Source organism: Oryzias melastigma, linkage group LG18, assembly GCF_002922805.2.
Source record: "Oryzias melastigma strain HK-1 linkage group LG18, ASM292280v2, whole genome shotgun sequence".
In the NCBI taxonomy this organism is placed as follows: domain Eukaryota; kingdom Metazoa; phylum Chordata; class Actinopteri; order Beloniformes; family Adrianichthyidae; genus Oryzias; species Oryzias melastigma.
The window spans coordinates 8,174,086-8,193,651 of record NC_050529.1 but is presented as its reverse complement, the minus strand read 5'-3'; the positions used below and the strand labels follow the sequence as shown (position 1 = coordinate 8,193,651).

General features: G+C 37.2%; 2 protein-coding genes across 2 annotated transcripts in view; both read left to right on the top strand.

The window, feature by feature from the left end:
* Window positions 1-1,403: 1,403 nt before the first annotated feature.
* On the top strand, window positions 1,404-6,146 carry LOC118600128 (sushi, nidogen and EGF-like domain-containing protein 1). Its single transcript, XM_036216911.1, has 7 exons — window positions 1,404-1,492; window positions 3,060-3,121; window positions 3,311-3,541; window positions 4,337-4,452; window positions 5,238-5,516; window positions 5,736-5,831; window positions 5,920-6,146. Exons 1-7 carry the CDS (start codon window positions 1,404-1,406, stop codon window positions 6,088-6,090), a joined length of 1,044 nt encoding a protein of 347 aa, XP_036072804.1. The 3' UTR covers window positions 6,091-6,146.
* A 308-nt stretch (window positions 6,147-6,454) lies between these two features.
* Window positions 6,455-19,566, top strand: part of LOC112156325 (receptor-type tyrosine-protein phosphatase eta) — a gene marked incomplete in the record, with an annotated part of 47,257 nt that continues 34,145 nt past the window's right edge. Inside the window, 10 exon segments of the mRNA XM_036216910.1 lie at window positions 6,455-6,461; window positions 8,789-9,046; window positions 9,175-9,432; window positions 13,045-13,302; window positions 15,249-15,421; window positions 15,628-15,723; window positions 15,802-15,976; window positions 16,254-16,511; window positions 18,328-18,585; window positions 19,389-19,504. Of these exon segments, the coding sequence (XP_036072803.1) occupies window positions 6,455-6,461; window positions 8,789-9,046; window positions 9,175-9,432; window positions 13,045-13,302; window positions 15,249-15,421; window positions 15,628-15,723; window positions 15,802-15,976; window positions 16,254-16,511; window positions 18,328-18,585; window positions 19,389-19,504 (1,857 nt within the window).

Below are 19,566 nucleotides of genomic sequence, written 5' to 3'. Positions count from 1 at the left end.
TCATTCAGCCCCACCTCCACCAGCAATGAAGGTCCGTATGCAGTACAGATGGTACTGGAGGACTTTCCCAAGCAGAACATCATTCTGACTCAAACCAACGGTTTACAGGGAGTGAAAACCACCAATCATGTCATCAGCAAGATTCCCCTTCAGTTTGTTTTAAGAGGTACAACACCCATTTTTGAATGACATTAATAATGTATTTTTGTAAAAGGTGAACCAATTTTGTTCACTTGATTGTCTAAAATTTAGCAAATACTTCAGATTTGTCAAAAAAAAAAACTACATCTTACGCTAAATATTTAGACAATAGATGTGTTTTTCTGCTACATTTAATTTCAATATGGCTAACCTTGTTTCCTTTTGGTACATCTCCAGTGGATCCAGCGGTATCATCTTGTACTGAAGGAGTCTATTTACCAAAGTTTCTCCCACCAACTCCACCAAATAGAGCTCAACTGATTGCAGTTGTCAATCGAGAGCTGGAAATCCCCATCAGAGCGCAAGCGACTAACTCAGAGTAAAAAAAAATGGAAAAATTCCGATTCAGTTTAATTATACTCTGAACAATCAGAAAATGTCAATGTGCTACATTTACTCTCTAAAATCTCTTCTGTTGAAGCATCTCTAACTTGCTGTACAGCGGGCCGTACAACATTATTCAAAGTACTATGGGATCAGGGAACTTCACTCTAAAATGGATGCCAACTGGTCTTGAAGACGGAGACAGCCATCCTATCTGTTTTGTTGTCCAGGCAACATCAAGGTAACACAACATTTTTTTTAATTAACCATGCAAGACTATCATTACATATTTCCATAAGAAAAGTTATTTATTTGCCAGTTATTGGCATTGGAAAAGCACTCATGTAAATAAATATATCCCTAAATTATTTTAATTGGTGTATTAATAACACTGCTTGTATTTGTCGTTGATCATTTGGCTGTTTGCCCTATCTCTGCCATCACAAATGGGGTTCATCAAAGGAAGCTGTACAACTTTGTCTTGACATTGATTTCCTTAAGATGCAGTTTTTTGAAATATGTTGTAACCCTTCTGCTCTCCTAGGCTTGTTTACATTAAAAGTGGGGTCATCTGGACCCCACAAGACCGTGCGCCGAACTTTTTTTTCAACAATTGTCAATCTTTGCTGGTGTCCAATGACAAACATGAAATCTTGTCCACCTTTGTCATGGAAGGGCTAACACCTCAATGTAATGGTGGGGTCATCTGGACCCCACAAGAGAGCACGAGAAAACAGTTGACACTGCAACGGTTAAGCTGCTCCAGGCAGACAGCTGGTTCCACCTGCAGCATGTTTATTAGTTCAGACAGGAAATAGGCCTGGCTAAAAGTCCACAATGCTAAACCAAGGTCAGACTGACAGAGGTCAATCACAAGCATGGGATCATCCAAGAAGAGATTCAAGTTGTCAGAGTCCAATCGAGGGTCAGGGTTGGCAACAGGCAAGCAGAGATGGAGCAGGGTCAGGTACACAGCAGATCAGATAGATAGAAACACTCTGTAATTCTGTTAGGGTGGCTCAAACAATACTTCGCATTAAGGTTCTCTACAGTTCTTAAGCGTCCTGAGAGACAGCCGAGAGGCATCCAGGAGGGTGTGCTGGGGTTGCTAAGAGATGTAATGCAGTCAATACTCTGGAGATGGCTCTCACCAGTGACCAGAGGGGGGCAGAGAAGTGACTTCTTACAGCTGTGTTAACTCTGTTAACCTATTGTTTTTAAAGTCTATGAAAACACACATCAACCGGAATGTTGTGCTACTCTGTTCATGTTCATGCATTTCTATGTAAATGGTAAATGGTGTATAGTTGTATAGCGCTTTCTACCCTCCTTCGAAGGCCCAAAGCGCTTCACAGGCGCAGACCCATTCACCCATTCACACAAACATTCACACACTGGTGGTGGCTCCACTGCTGAACACTGGTGCCAACCTTCCACCAGAGGCAATTTGGGGTTCAGTGTCTTGCCCAAGGACACTTCGGCATGAGTGCAGGCAAGGCGGGAGTCGAACCCCCAATCCTTCGATCAGGAGTTTTCTGATCTACCGCTGCACCATGGCCGCCATATATGTAAATCTCTAAGTCACGGTCTCCACGTACGTATCAGGTTTTCATTGATTGCATGCTGGAAGTTCAACCGGTTGAACTAATTGATGCTAATCATGACATTGTGGGGACAATCCAGGGACATGGATTTTGTAGTGATGTGGGGTTAGCATCCTTTTCATTACACTAAAGTCCCAACCGTTGTGAACATAATCACAGAGGAGTAATTTATGTTTACTTTTTTTCTGCCTGGCTGGAATCATATGAAATTAAGTCTTTCATATATCAGAATAGAAATGCAAAACCCCGGAGCAAGACTTATCAGATTTGTCACTTTCATATTTGAGCTCAAGCCAAATTTCACAATAGGTGTTGGACAAGTTATAGTACTCAATAGAAAACCAAATGAAGAGGAATCCCTTCCCAGCTTGTCTACTGTGTAAACACCACAGGCAGAATGTGTGTTCATTAACTCTTGGTCACATGCGGCCAATGTGTGAGTAAGTTTATGCTTCTTCACACTGAGGGTTACAGTCCGGTTACGTTTAAAATGGTCCAGGCAGTTTAAATGACGGTTGACACTCAATGTTGGACCCTCACAGTGAACACGCAGTGAAGCTAACAATAAAAACAGTGCAGGTCACCCAGGACCTTCATATTTTCTGCTTGGCATTTTGGTACTTCCTGCATTAAAGGTTGTTTGAGACAAGATTGCGGACGGCGATGAAGAATAGAACCACTTTCTTGGCACTTTCTTTTGTTGCAAAGACCTTCAACCAATCAATGGTTTTCAAAAGTAGCTCCACCCTAACAGGGCTGTTCAACTTTTTCATAGACCTAGAACTAAGACGGGCCCAAATGGTATGGTTCAGTCCGACTTAATGGAAATGCTGAAAACAGTATGGACAGGACTGCTCATTTGAAACAAGGCTTTAGATAACCCATACTGCAAAGAAATAACGGAGGCTTTGGCTTAACTTGCTTCCACAGCTCAGACATCAACACTGTGTATCACTCTGATCTGCGGTGCATCATTGCAAGGGTTGGACAAAGTAAGTGACATATCTATTCATTCTTTGCATGTGTCAACTTATCTGTTGTGTTAAACTGATAAAGTCCTAAACTGTTGTTCATGCTGAAGTAACAGTGACAAGTTAGTAACACGTATTTTCAGTATCGTGCTTTGAAAAAAAATTTTTATTTTTCTCTTTCAGATCCACAAAATGTAAAAAATCTTAAAGTTACTGATAAAAACCAGACCAGCATCACTCTGCAGTGGGAAAAAGAAGACTACAATGTTCATTTTATCCTAAGCTTTGAAGGCACAGAGACAAACATCAGTACAGTTGATGGAGATGAACCAGTTCAAATAACGATCCCATCTCTCACTGCTGCAACGACGTACACATTCACTTTATTCTCTGTGTTCGAGAACTTACGAAGCAGTGGAATCAGCATCACAGCAGTAACAGGTATATGAAAGCTTTGGTACAAAAATACAAACTGGGAAAGGGATAAAGTTCTGTTATGTCTAAATATGGTAATCAAAAAGTCATTTGTATAGGAATTTGTTTCACCTATATATTTTTGAACTGTTTTAAATTTGATATAGTTTGTCACTGACAATTTACCACTTCTGACTAAGTTAAGTATATCAATATTCAAAGATCAATTTTTTCCTATTTCAAAGTCTAGTTTTTTGCTTTCTTTGGAGGTGAACAGATTAATCCATACTGATTTAAGACAAGAGTTAGGCCCAATCCGAATTCTTCCCTTTTCCCTTCCCCTTAACTCTCTCCCTTGTTTTGAAATGGCAGTTGAAGTTAAAGTCACATCTGATTATTTTTTTAAGTTTCACCTTCCAAAGAGAGGGGTCCAAAGTCCATCATAGCAATAGTAAACCGCATCACACTTTGAAGCGCTTTTCTTCACATGGGTGTGCTCTGAACCACATATGTTTACATTTAAATGTAAGTAATGACTTTTTTGTAGCATTACTTTTTTAAAGTAATAAAACCGAAGTTTTTAAGTATATTCTGGAAGCTCTGCGCTGATGCTTGCAGACTGGTGAGTATTGATGATGTCATCAAACGGAAGTCACGTCCGAAATACTAAACACTATTTTTTTCATCATCCTCCATTTGGAGCAAGCAGGGAGGGATAAACAAAGGGCAAGGGAGAAGGGAATAATTCGGATTGGGTGCCTCTAGTATGGAACTTTTACAATTGGTATGGATACAACAAGCAGTGACTTTTTTCTTCTTCAGAACATTTTTATCCAATCTCTGGAACTGAAAGCTCTCGATCCGATGATGGAAGTTCTCCACCGATTCCCCTGCAAAGACCTTTTGTCTACTTTGGAAAGGAATACAACACAATTTATGTATGTAAAAATATTAGTGACAAAACTTGCAAAGAAATATTTTCACTTCTAGCTAGATCAGGGTTTTTCATCTTTTTTTGAGGCAAGGTAAACATTTTTTCTTGACAAAAGATTTTCGGCACACCAGAATCCAAATTTGTAAAAGAGGAAAAACTCTGTCTCTACTGAGGTCCAGTCCCCCCATAACCTCGCAACAATTTTTTGCAATAATTCAGGTAGAAACGCTGGAAGTTGCGGCTGTTTTACCAAATTTTTGCAATATAAGTTATAATAATTTTCAATAATAACATTTTAAACATAATTTGTTGAAAATTTGCTTAAGTATTTGCATGTATTGATGGAATTGTATGTGACCTCACCAAAAAAAAAACAGCACAAGACCGCTCCGCACCTGGATGCGTGCACGCCCTGCTTTGTGTTCCATGACTATTGTCACGGCAGATTATTCAAAGAAGCAGTAAAGTTGTGGTGAAAATAAAAAGTTGCAAGCCGCCCAACAATTTGCTTGAATTTGCATTAATAGTTGTGATCACAACTTTGCAAAATCCTGGGGTGGCCTGTTAGATAAGGGAGACTGAATAATATCCCACAGCACACTTGAACGTCTCTCACGGCTCAACACTGTGCAGCGGCCACTGAGCTAGAAAGTACTTTAGACAGTTTGTGTTCATAATGACACAAATGTAACTTTTATACAAACTTCTAGAAATTAAGATTTGTTTTGTTTTTTTCTCTGACTAAAATGGGAAAATGTGTGTGTTTCACAACTGGATTTCTGTTTCCAGGTCAACCACAATGGACACTTGACTTTTATTAATTCATTTAGCTCATATACACCTCAAAGATTCCCTCTCAATGGATCCTTTGACCTAATTGCCCCGTTTTGGACAGATTTGGATAACAGGCAAACTGGTGTGATCCTCTACAACCAATACACTAATGGCAGTGTCCTCCAACAAGCTACACAAGACATTAACAGCTACTTCCCAAACCTGAACTTCAATGCTGCCTGGGTCTTTGTAGCAACATGGTATAAAGTGCCCTACTTTCCAAATACAGGAACAGTAAGTCAACACAAAATACGATTTTAGTTATGAAATAGTTTATTATTATCTTGTCATTAAAAGTAATATAATATAATTGAATAGATATTATAATAAAATATAATAATTCACTACTTTTTTGAAGATGATTTTTATTAGGAAACCTGCAAACTTAAAACTTTGCATGAGTGAAAAAAAAATGTCACCAAGGGGTGTTTAAAAATGTACAACTTTTTTCAGGAAACAACTTTCCAAGCTGTGTTGATCTCTGGGGGCCAGAAATCCTTTGTGCTCATGAACTACGGGGTGATTGCCTCAACATTCCAGAATGTGCAGGTTTGACTGATGATTTTTAATATGTGAGAAATATGTTGCTGTTACTGAGTCTAAATGCTGTTGCTGATGTATATTTTTGAATTTGCAGGCTGGCTATGACACCATCAACTCTGTTCACCATTTTACCATTCCTGGATCTTTCTCAAGCTCTGCAACAGGCAGCAACTCTACTTTTAGTCTCAGCAGCAACGTCAATGTAGCTGGTCGCTGGGCATTCGAAGCAGACAGTGAACCAGAAAACCAAGTGATTAATGGTTAGTTACTATATTAGAATTTTTGGAGTACAAGAATTTTGGGACCAAAAAAAAAAAAAAATATGGCATCAGTTATAATGTTATAGATCAGGGTTCTCAAATTCGCAGCCCACGGGATGACAATTTGCGGCCTCCGTCTTCATATGAAAGATTAATGTTAGTGTGGTCCGCAAGATTGATATGATTGACACTTGTGTGCAGAGCTGAACGAACCAATCATTGTGAGTTACATGGCTTTGGAGGGCTGTCCAGTGCCTTGAAGCCGTTGGAAGTGCTTTCATACTGAATGCGATTCTCGTGCCCTTCCCCTCTTTCACCGCGTGGAAAATGTACACCTTGCCACTTGTCAAAAAGAGTGTTTCTGACAACATGCCAGGTGCAGGTGGAGCTACCAGCTCCGTCTGTGGATGTCTCACTTAGAATGAAATGGAGACAGATATGGCGTTTCATTTATGTCAAAACTCCACGCAGAAGTAAGACATCTCTGCGCACAAATCAGACCCTTGCGAGCGCTTTTTCTTCCTCCACGAGCCGAAAAAGTCCTCGCGAGAAGAAGCTCAGTGCATGAGTAATGTGCATGAGTAATGTGCGTGAGTACTGCGCGCTCGCAAGCAGAATCTCAGTAAGCGCGGTGCTCTCAGCTCAGAAATAAAGCAGGTGCTTTTAATACAGACTTTTTAAACAGAATAAAAACATTAAAAAAACTCTACTCCAGCGTTACTGAGTTATTTTATCTTATGCCCCCCTATGAAGAACTTACCCCTACCGACCCCCCCCCTACAACTTGATGCTGCAGATATCATTAACTTTACTATCATTAAATACAACTAAGTAAACAACTTCTAATTAATTTTTCTTTTTTTTTGTTATTTAGAATACTTTCAGACAAAGCAAAAACAAGTCTTTCCTTGTTTCTCACTATAGTAGTGATGGAATTCTTGCACTTATCAGAGATCCAGTTCTTTTGCATTGGTTCACTGTAAACAGCTGCTCTTTCAGCTACCAAATTGATTTTTAGGTTGTTTGGGCTAAATTTAAATTATTATCAACTACTATGTAGGATTATGCAAAATATCTAAAACTAATGTAAACATGTTTTAAATCTCATACTTTTATTCATATTCCCCCCAGGGGGGTGCCCCCCACCATTTGAGAAACACTGTAGTCAGTCAGCATGTGGTTTCTTCAGTTGTCTGTGTCTGCTGTATAGTCATTGTTATTATTTTATGTATTTATTTATGATTACTTTTTTCTAAATTCAAAGAAGGATTTTTTTAATTCATTATTTTGCGTTAAAAATAAAGATTTTTGAGAACATTTGACTTTTTTATCAGCGGTTTTCTTGCGGCCCAGACTCTGCCTCCAGCAGCCCTCGGGTAAATTGAGTTTGAGACCCCTGTTATAGATAAAAGTAGAACATAAAAAAGGAGGCTAAGAGAGAATCAAAATCATGCCTATATTTTAACATTAGGTAATTTATTTCAAAAAACATTTCAAACCACAAAATATATCTGTACAACATCAGTATTGACATTGTATTGTGTCTGTTTTTTTTCCTCAGCTCCCGAAAATGCACAAAATGTCACCTCAACCGGACAAAATGAAACAAGCATCAATCTACAGTGGGCCAGAGGAGACAACAACGTTAGCTTTGTTCTTCAGTTTAAAGACAGATGGGAAATAATTGCTCCACCAAAAGGAAATGGATCAATATCTTACACTGTGACCAATCTGGTTCCTCAAACAGAATACACATTTACACTCCTCTCTGTGTTTGGGAACCTCACAAGCACTGGAGTCATCTTTCTTGCAGTAACTGGTAAGATATCATGTGTGATGGATGAAAAAATATCTATCTGAAATTCAGTGAGATAATTCTATGGAATTTTAAAATTACCTTAAATAAACATTGATTTGGAGATATGTCTTCTATATTTTCTCCAGCTCCTGAAAATGTAAAAAAAATCCATATATTGGGACAAAACGAGAGGATCATAAAACTTCAGTGGGATAAAGTAGAAATCAACGTCAACTTTTCTCTTCAGTTTAATGGCAGACAGGAATATATTGCTTCACCAAAAGGAAATGGACCAATATCTTTTAGTGTAACAAACCTGGATCCTCAAACCAAATACACATTTAGCCTCTTCTCTGTGTTCAAGAACATCAAAAGCACTGGAGCAAACGTTTCTGCTGTAACTGGTAAGATCTTACCCTTGAGTAATTCATAATGAGTTTTCAAATGTCAGTCATTGATATACATTACCATAGCCAAAAACTCAGTATTGACATTGTCCGTATACTTATGTTTTCTTGTGGTTAGCTCCGAAAAATGCAGAAAATGTCAGATCAGCTGGACGAAGTGAAACAAGCATCAATCTGCAGTGGGATAAAATAGCCAACACTGTTAGTTTTGTTCTTCAGTTTAATGGCTGGCAGGAAAATATTGCAGCACAAGAAGGAAGTGGACCAATATCTTACACTGTGACCAACCTGGATCCTCAAACCAAATACACATTTATCCTCTTCTCTGTGTTTGAGAATGTCAGAAGCACTGGAGTTATCTTTTCTTTTGTAACAGGTAGGATATTACCCTTATGTGCTTTATAATGACAATGTGAAACCAATGTAAGTAGTTAACATACATTTTAAAACCAAAAAATTCAGTATCACATTTTCCTTTGCCTGGTGTTTTTTCCTCAGCCCCCAAAAATGCAGACAATGTCAAACCAACTGGACAAAATGAGACAAGCATCAATCTGCAGTGGGCTAAAATAGACGACACTGTTAGCTTTGTTCTTCAGTTTAATGACAGACAGGAAATAATTGCTCCACCAAAAGGAAATGGACCAATATCTTACACTGTGACCAATCTGGATCCTCAAACCAAATACACATTTAGCCTCTTCTCTGTGTTTGAGAACGACAGAAGCACTGGAGTCATCTTTTCTGCAGTAACTGGTAAGATCTTACCCTACGGGAATTCATAATGACTATGTAAAATGAATGTGAGACATTGGCATGCATTCGAATTGCAAAATAATCAGTATTGAAATAGTTGTTTGCCTGTTCTTTTTATTTTTCCTCAGCTCCCGAAAATGCACAAAATGTCACCTCAACCGGAAAAAATGAGACAAGCATCAATCTGCAGTGGGCTAAAGTAGACAACAATGTTGGCTTTGTTCTTCAGTTTAATGACAGACAGGAAATAATTAATCCACCAACAGGAAATGGACCAATATCTTACACTGTGACCACACTGTATCCTCAAACCAAATACACATTTCGCCTCTTCTCTGTGTTTGAGAACATCAGAAGCACTGGAGTCATCTTTTCTGCAGTAACTGGTAAAATAATACTCTTTGCTTACCATGCACACATTCTTACTTTGTGCACAACTTTCAGGATATAAAAGTAACAACTTTTAATTTTGTATTTGAAATGTCTGTTTTAAATATTATTTTAGCTTTTTTTAGGATTTTATCTAATTTGAGAACATTTCATTTTCCTTGCTAACTTACTGTGAAAATTATGTCATGGGATAAAAAACAAACACACGATCCGGAAACATTGATATAACACAGTTTTTATGTTTTTAAAGGCTTAATTATAAAGCTCAAATAGAAGAGAAATTTTTGGTATCATATGGATCCCATTGCAGTGAAGTAATTTTTTAATCATAGCTCTCTTGATTATATTTTGACACTATTTTGAACTTTGCTGTTTCAAACATTTCAGTTGGTGTCAGTTGGTGTCAGCTGGTTTCAGTTGGTTTCAATTGGTTTCAGTTGGTTTCAGTTGGTTACAGGGTGTGTCAGTTAGTTTCAGGGTGTTTCAGCTGGTTTCAGTTGGTTTCAGTTAGTTTCAGTTGGTTTCAGTTGGTTTCAATTGGTTTCAGCTGGTTTCAGTTGGCTTCAGTTGGCTTTAGTTGGCTTCAGTTGGTTTCAGTTGGTTTCAGCTGGTTTCAGTTGGCTTCAGTTGGTTTCAGCTGGTTTCAGTTGGTTTCAGTTTGTTTTCGCAAGTTTCAGTTGGTTTCGGTTAGTTTCAGTTAATTTCAGCTGGTCTCAGTTGGTTTCAGGGTGTTTCAATTGGTTTCAGTTTGTTTCAGTTGGTCTTTTACTCTGTTTTGTCCTCAGCAATTCAAGATTGCTGGGTTTTGTTGTTTAAGTTTGGGGTTGGACCTTTGTAGTTCTGATTTTTCTTATTTAAACTTGCTAGTTATTTGATCTTCATTTCAGGACACAGGTTTTTATTATTTTGGTAAACTGTGTTCATTTTATGTTTGGTGTCCAGTTTTGTTATAATTCCCCTCCCTCACCCCTAGACTCAATTTGTCAATTTGAATTTATAAAAAAATCGTGATAAAATAGAAATCGTGAAATAGATTTTAAAATTCGTGATTTTATTTTGTTGCCATATCGCCCAGCCCTAACTTATACATTCTAAATATAATATCATTTTATTGACTGGTGATTTTAATCTACATGTTGAAACTGGTAGTGATGCTGTTGCAAATGAATTTATTAACCTTTTACATTGTATGGTTTTTAAACAGCATGTCACACAGTGTACACACTGTGTATTTTTTATTATCACCAGTTTTATGCAATGGGTAGCTCCAGTGAGAACTGCGAGGAAACGACATGTAACTCCTGATGTGGCTGCAAATTTCATCAACATTTTATATCAAACTCCTGCTTAGATTTTACCTGCATCATGTGATTTTATGGTTGAGTATTTTAATAACGCCCTGCTACAGACTGGCGACCTGTCCAGGGTGTACCCCGCCTTCGCCCATCAGTAGCCGGGTTAGGGTCCGGCACCCCCGCGACCCCGAAAGGGACAAAGCGGTCAGGAAGATGGATGGATGGAGTATTTTAATAACAAACTAAAGTTAGCAATTGATGCTGTAGCTCCACTAAAAACAAAAACAGTGAAAACTAAAGCTACAGCACCTTGGATAAATGAAGACATCAGAGCCAAGAAATGTGAATGCAGGAGAGCAGAAAGAAAGTGGAGAAAATCTAAACTAACTGTACATCTAGAAATTTTTAAAGAAAAACAAATGCTGTACAGCCATGCAATTAAAACAGCTAGAACCCTCCACTTTTCAAATCTATTTATACAAGGTAAAAATGACCCAAAATTTGTCTTTAAAACTATAGACACTTTGACCAAAGGTGATTTTCAGAGGTCCTCAATGACAGCATCTGATGCTATGTGTGAGAGTTTTGCAGACATTTTCAGGAGTAAAATCAATATTATTAGGCCAAATCTTTAAAGTCAAATAGACCCTGATTTCAATGAATAAATATCATTGTAACTATCAGAGGAAACACTGGAAAGTGTTGTCCTGGTTGATACTGTTGCACTTGGTCGAGTTTTCTCCTAGTTAAAGCCAACTACCTGCCTTTTTAGACCCAACTCTCACATCACTTTTAAAAACGCATTATGACTCCTTTGAGCCGGAGCTCCAAAACATAGTAAGTTACTCTCTTCAGACAGGGGTCTTCCCCTCTGCCTTTAAAATGGCGGTGGTGAGGCCTCTGCGGAAGAAGAGTAATTTAGACCCTAACAATTTTAACAAGTATCCAACTTACCATTTTTAAGTAGAATGATTGAAAAAACAGTTTTAATACAATTGAATTAGTTTTTAAATAGAAAAAGCATATCAATCTGATTTTAGGACAAACCACAGCACAGAGACAGCCCTGGTTGAAATCATAAACGATATCAGATGTAACCTGGACTGTCAGAAACTCTCAGTCCTGGTGCTGATGGATCTGACCGCAGCATTTGATATGGTAGATCGCAAAATTTTAATTTGTAGACTGAGAGATTTGGGAATCTCTGGTACTGTTCTTAACTGGTTTCATCCCCTAACAGTCAATACATTAAAAAAACACCAGGTTTCTAGAAAACGACTACAAAACTGAAGGATAAAATAATAAATGAGTGCATGTAATTAAAAATTAAACACTTCCGTTGTTATAAAAACTACTCCCAGGTAGCTGAAAAACATGTGATAGAGAGGTACTTAGTTTGAACAGGGATGCATCGTGACCACAGCCCTCTGTCGCTTCCCCCCTTCAACCACCGTCTGACTACTTGCTCAAGTCCTGTGCGGTTCACCTTGGCTCACATGATGGGCATTCCTCTTCTCCCGGCATGGCTGCTTCTTCTGGTGCGGCTGCTTCTGGGACTGCCCTCCCCTAAGCTGCTCCACTCGGTGGATGGCCCAGCGCGCTCCTCTTGGGGCCAGACTCTGGTCCCTATCCCGCCACGTCTACCCAACTGTTGACACGGCTATTCAAGCATGGTCTTCCTGGGGCCAGGCTCCGGCATTGACCCCTCCCGACCGTAGACCAAGTGCAACTATCCCGCTGCATCCACACAGCTGTTACCGTACCCACTTCCAGGGCCATGTGGTGATTTCCCCCATCACGCTACTTAAGCTACTCTTCCTCTCCCCCACGCTCTCTCCTTCTGCTCAGGTATATATTAAAAAGAGACTCCCGTCGGGCACTCCACTGCTGCACCTGTGTCCAATCAGCAGCAAAAAAAAAAAAAAAAATTATTAAAAAAATGTAAATGGTTGACCGCGTTATTTGTACGCTTTGAAAATTGATGCTTTTTTTAATCAATATAAATGGATGTGTACCCAATATGTATTTTTGACAAAAGTCTGAAAGGAGAAATTTGTGTTCCAAAAAAAAGGAGGTATTCTTCATAATAAATGAAACGTTATTTAAATGACAATTGTTAATTGTAAAGCTACAAATTGTATTCATACTATTTTAAAAAGATGTGCACAAAGTATTAATTTGTGTAAAATTTCAGTTTTCCTTTTTACATTTATCTTTTCCCATAAAACCTATATTAGTAATTGTCAAAATTCAAAAAGAAAAAAAGATTAATTATTTTGAACTGTGTCTTGTTTCTGTTTTTTTTTTTCTCAGCTCCTGAAAATGCAAAAAATATAACATCAATCGGACTATATGGAACAACCATCTATCTGCAGTGGACTAAAATAGATATCGATGTTGGCTTTGTTCTTCAGTTTAATGACAGGCAGGAAATATTTGCTTCACCCAAAGGAAATGGACCAATATCTTACACTGTGACCAATTTGGATCCTCAAACCAAATACACATTTAGCCTCTTCTCTGTGTTTGAGAACATCACAAGCAGTGGAGTCATCTTTATAGCTGAAACTGGTAAGAAACAAATGTTGTGATTGCAAGGATATTTTTTGGATTTTAATATTGTTACTTTTTTTCTCATTTGAACCAAATAATTTAACCCCTTTACCATTCACAGAAACTCGCCAAGATTTAGAGACACATCTGGTCTGGTGAAAACCAAATTATTTTGACATCTTTGATGAAATGAAAGACATATGATGACATCTCAGCAGCGCTAAACTTTCATTAATTGCTTCCATATTCAGACCTTTCTAAATTTAAATTTAAATTTAATTTAAATTTGAATCCTCGTGCATAAAAAGCTGAACATAATGTGATGTCTCCGCAAAATTTAAGTCAAGACTTTAAAGGGAACACTTAAATTGAGCATGTCAAAATGTATTAAAAGGAAAAAGTTTCCAAGCGTCAAACTGAAAACTTGATCTAAAGACCTGATAGTATAGAAAAGTCTCAGTGTCCATACTTTTACAGAGTCAAATCTGAAAACATTTATCACTATTTGACAAAGAGGCTGAGATGTTTGGGTCAATATCCAACAAGGTTTAATGATGACTAAGAACAGGTAAACATAAACAAAAGCATAGTCAGGAAACAGGCCAGGGTCAGAGCAAGGCGGGAGGTGAATAAACAGGCAGGGGTCAAACACAGAGGCAAAAGAGAATAAACTCTTAGACTGAATGCACCAGAGTAACAAATCAAGACTTCACATTGAGCTGAGTGGAGAGCAGGGTAAATACAGTTTGGTCAGTAGCCTGAATGGAAAACAGCTGGTGAAGGCAGGAGTGATAGCAGATGTATGACAGGAGATTGAGTGAGGAATGGGACAGATGCAGTCAGTACTCTGGTGAGGGTTCCCTCTGGTGGTCGGAGGATGTCATGACTGGTTGAGCAGTGTCACGCAACAAATCTCAGCACTAAGAACAAAAGGTGGTGAACCTTCTCATTTGCGCCTAAATATAGGAATCAATAGGTATTTAAATACTTTGAAGTTGGCATGGATAAAATGAGCAGTGACTTTTTTCTTTTTTGGCCTATTTTTATCCAATCTCTGGAACTGAAAGGGGATGATGGGGCTGAAGTGTCTCTTGGCTTTCTTCAGCACCTGCTCCTTCCACAGAGAGGGAAGGTCCCTAATTCTAAGACCAATTATTTTAGAGCAGGTCTTGACAATCCCCTGCAGTTTGTCTTAGTCCTTCAAAGACAGACCATAAAACCAGCATATTAATGAAAATGTTAAAATAATCTCAATAAAAGAACAATAATAATTATTAAGAATGGTTTTGTTTACATTTAAAGAGTTCAGCTTTTTCAGAAGGTAAAATATATGCTGCTTCGCTTTACAATAGACTCTGTGTTTCGGGTTCAATTTCAGATTAATGTTTATTACAAAGTCTAACATGGGCGCCAGCGTTCAGTTTCCCTTCAGTTAAAGACAAGATATGAAACTTTAAAATATGTTCAACACTTAATTTTCACATGGAACTACTACAGTTGGCATGGATAAAATCAGCAGTGACTTTTTTTTTCTTTTTTAGCCTATTTTTATCCAATCTCTGGAACTGAAAGCTCTCGATCCGATGATGGGAGTTCTCCACCGATTCCCCTGCAAAGACCTTTTGTCTACTTTGGAAAGGAATACAACATCACTTATGTATGTAACAATGTTAATGACAAAACATGCGAAAAAAGTTTTATCTTCTTGTTAGAAAGTACTTTAGGCAGTTTGTGTTCATAATGACACAAAATGACACAAATGTAACTATTATATAAGCTTCTAGAAAATTAAGATTTTTTTTTCTCTGACTAAAATGTGAAAAGGTGGAGTGTTTCACAACTGCACTTCTGTTTCCAGGTCAACCACAATGGACACTTGACTTTTATTAATTCATTTAGCTCATATACACCTCAAAGATTCCCACTCAATGGATCTAAAGACCTAATTGCCCCGTTTTGGACAGATTTGGATAACAGCAGAACTGGTGTGATCCTCTACAACCAATACACTAATGGCAGTGTCCTCCAACAAGCTACACAGGACATTAACAGCTACTTCCCAAACCTGAACTTTAATGCTGACTGGGTCTTTGTAGCAACATGGTATAAAGTGGCCTACTTTTCAAATGCAGGGACAGTAAGTCAATAAAAAATATAATTTTATATATGAAAAAAGTTTAAAATAATATTTTAACTTAAAGTAAAACAATGTTGTTTAATACATCATAGAATAGAAGCAGATGTTTATTTAACTTGTAGAGGAGAATGATTGTTTTAAAAAACTGTGACATTTGGACACAAAATGTTACCAATGGGTGTTTAAAAATGTACGACTTTTCTCAGGAAACAACTTTCCAAGCTGTGTTGATCTCTGGAGGCCAGAAATCCTTTGTGCTCATGAACTACGGTGTGATTGCATCAACATTCCAGAATGTGCAGGTTTGTCTCATGATTTTTAATATGTGAGAAATATGTTGCTGTTTTGAGTTCCAATGCTGTTGCTAATGTATATTTTTGAATTTCCAGGCTGGCTATGACACCATCAACTCTGTTCACCATTTTACCATTCCTGGGTCTTTCTCAAGTTCTGCAACAGGCAGCAACTCAATTTTTAGGTTCAACAGCAACGTCAATGTAACTGGTCGCTGGGGCTTCGAAACATACAGTAGACCAGAAAATCAAGTGATTAAAGGTTAGTTACTCGATTAAAATATTGTGATTACATGATTTGTGGGAGTATTACAACAAATTATATCATTTATTGTTTAAAAACCCTTGCGCAAAAGTTGCAAGAGAAAGAAGAGCACAAAGAGGGTAAAAGAAATACAGATTCATACCTAAATTATAATATACGCTAACTTATCAAAAAAAAAAAAAACTTTTCAACCAATTAACACTATTATATGGAATGAGCTTGCATCAATATTGACATTGTGCTGTTTCTGGTTTTGTTTTGCTTTTTTCCTCAGCTCCCGAAAACGCAAAAAATTTCACCTCAACCGGACAAAATGAGACGAGCATCAATCTGCAGTGGGCTAAAGTAGACAACAATGTTAGCTTTGTTCTTCAGTTTAATGACAGACAGGAAACAATTGCTCCACCAAAAGGAAATGGACCAATATCTTACACTGTGACCAAGCTGGATCCTCAAACCAAATACACATTTAGCCTCTTCTCTGTGTTTGAGAACGTCACAAGCACTGGAGTCATCTTTTCTGCAGTAACTGGTAAGATAATACTTTTTGCTTATTGTACACATAACAATACTTTGTGCAGAACTTAAAAGAAAAAAAAGTTACTGCAACACTTACTTGTCTGTTTCTTTTTTATTAGAAAATTTCCCACGTTAACTTACTGTCAACATTATGTTATGGGGTAAAAAAAAAAAAAACAGAAACATTGATACAATAAAGTTCTCATGATTTTAAAGGATAATTTATTAAATTAAAACAGAAGATACATTTTTGGAATGATACGGAACCCATTTTGGGTAAATTATGTTTTAATCATTCCTCTCTTGAATATAAAAATAGTTAATATTGATTACAATCTCTGGACGGATTTGTTGCTGCCTGATAACAAGAGCTGATTGTATAAGCATTACTCCACTGGATTGTTTAAAACCAGGATGTGGAGGAAATTAATCAAATTAAGAGCAGTAGGAATGCCATGTGTAAGTATTTTTTGTCAAAAAAGAGATAATAGATTTATGAAACAAACTTAAAAAAGACTACAGCCAGCAGTGGCAGAAAGGCGGGAAGGATTCTCTCACTAATAACTGTTCAGGGGGCTGAGTTTTAATCACTGTATCTCAAAGCCTACTTCAGAGATACAAGCCTTCCTCTTTATGAAACGTCCCCCATGGAACAGAAATCAGACACACAAAGGTTCATACCCTTTTACGTCACCTGATACTACATCCCCCTCTCTTAAAAATAACTTCAGGGTAACATAACTGTTTCTGTAAGCTTCTCAATGGGCAAGTGCTTAGACCTGGGAAACTGTTAACAACTGCATTTAAACACTAAACAGATCAAGTCTGTCCAAACAAGGCAGTGTCTTTTGAGATTAAAATACTGTTATGCACTTTCATACATAATATATATAATAAATATATATATAGGGCATTATTTTAATGAAAAAAAACGCCCAGTCTCAGTAAAATGCGTACATATGCCACGATTTGGGAAATACCGTGTATAATATACGCCAAAAACGGGTTTTGCGTGCATGTAATACGCGCGGTCCTAAACGTGTTAAATGTGTTTTCCACGTTTGACACGTCCCCTGGTGGAGCCGTGAGCATCAGAGACAGCCGCGCTAACGAACAATTTGCTTGTTTAACCCTAACCATAACCGTAATCCTAACCTTAACCAGGAACAACGTCATTTAGAAAAGAGCCCGAGGATTTCTGACCACGTGATCAAAACGAAACCTAAAAAGGCGTGTATGTTGTACGCCGGCGCAACCTGTTCTCTACCATTGCGTATCATATGCACGCAAAAACCGTGTTTGGTGTATATTATAGACGGTATTTCAGAGTGCAAAGTCGTGGAATATGTACGCATTTTACTGAGTGTGTTGGGAAAAAAGCCCTTGCTACATTGGTAGTTAGGTTAAAGTCCTCACATTTGGTATGACCGTTGACATGCACTTTCTCTATTTAGAGGTGTATGACAGACTAAAAAAGCTAACGGTGTTTATACTACTATTGTTCAATTTATTTGCAGATAAAAAAAAAATCTTCATTCTTTTTTCCTGATGTTTTGTCTCTAGGTTTAGTCAATACACATGTACACTTTGATAATTGATGCTTTGTGACACTATATAGATGGATGTATAACCAATATGTATTTTTGTCAAAAGTCTTCAAGTCTTCATCTTTTTATACAAAAAGATGTGCACAAAGTACTCAATTATGCACATTTTTTTCTTTGCATGTTTCTTTTTGATATTTATTTTACCCATACAATCTATAAAAGCAATTGATGAAAACAAATCACTTTTTACATTGTCTTGTGTCTTCTTTTGTTTTTTCTCAGCTCCTGAAAATGCAAAAAATATCATAACAACTGGACTATATGGAACAGCCATCTATCTTCAGTGGACTAAAATAGTTAACGATGTTAGCTTTGTTCTTGAGTTTAATGACAGACAGGAAAAGATTTCCTCACCAAAAGGAAATGGACCAATATCTTACACTGTGACCAACCTGAATCCTCAAACCAAATACACATTTAGCCTCTTCTCTGTGTTTGAGAACGTCACAAGCACTGGAGTCCTCTTTTCTGAAATAACTGGTAAGAAACTAAATTTTTTATGACTGCAAGGATAATTTGGGGGATTTTAATACTGTATTTTTCCTATTATTAGCCAATAATTCCACCCCCTTTACAGGCACACAAAGACACCAAGATTTAGAGACATATCTGGTCTTGCGAAAACTCAATTATTTTACCTTAAGTTATGATATGAAAGACATACATGATAAAAAACACCACCTCCAAACCGTCGTTACTTGTTTACATATTTAGTTTTCTAAATGTAAGATTTAATTCCTCTTACGTATAAATCAGAAAAATAATTTGCGGTCCCCCATGATTTAATTTAGATCTCAGCGGAAAAGTTTAATTTAAACATGTCGGAATTTGTTCCAAAGAAATAGTTAAGAACATCAAACTGACAATTTAGAAAATTTGAACTAAAGACCTGTCAATATATATATTTCCCAATATTCACACTTTTACACAGAGAAACACTGACCTAATCAGAAAATATTTATTAAAACAAATCCCAGCACTATAGCGAAAGGTGGTAAACATTCTCATTTGTGCCTATACAGAGGGATCAAGTAATCGTTTATAGAATTATTTGTTAACTGATAAATGTATTAACTGATGTTTAATTTTTTACAGTCATATGCTACAATTTCTAACAAATTTTACTTTTTTTAAATGCAATGATCAAACATTTTGCTGTTTCAAAATGTTATTTTTTATTTACTTTATGTCAAAACAGGAATTTACAGTTATTAGAGTTGATATGTAATTACTACAGATGGCATGAATAAAATCAGCAATGACTTCTTTTTTTTCTTTTTTAGCCTATTTTTATCCAATCTCTGGAACTGAAAGCTCTCGATCCCTTAATGGAAGTTCACCAGAGATTCCCCTGCAAAGACCTTTTGTCTACTTTGGAAAGGAATACAACACCATTTATGTATGTAACAATATTAATGACAAAACTTATGGGAAAACCTATTCTCTTCCAACTAAAAAGTA

Bases quoted from the DNA above. Each gene is read 5' to 3' on its own strand.
- LOC118600128 (XM_036216911.1), top strand. From the start codon at position 1,404: ATGGGATCATCCAAGAAGAGATTCAAGTTGTCAGAGTCCAATCGAGGG. The intron at 1,493-3,059 runs GTACACAGCAGA...TTGCTTCCACAG, and splicing joins CAGAGATGGAGCAGGGTCAG to CTCAGACATCAACACTGTGT. The intron at 4,453-5,237 runs GTATGTAAAAAT...TTCTGTTTCCAG, and splicing joins AGGAATACAACACAATTTAT to GTCAACCACAATGGACACTT.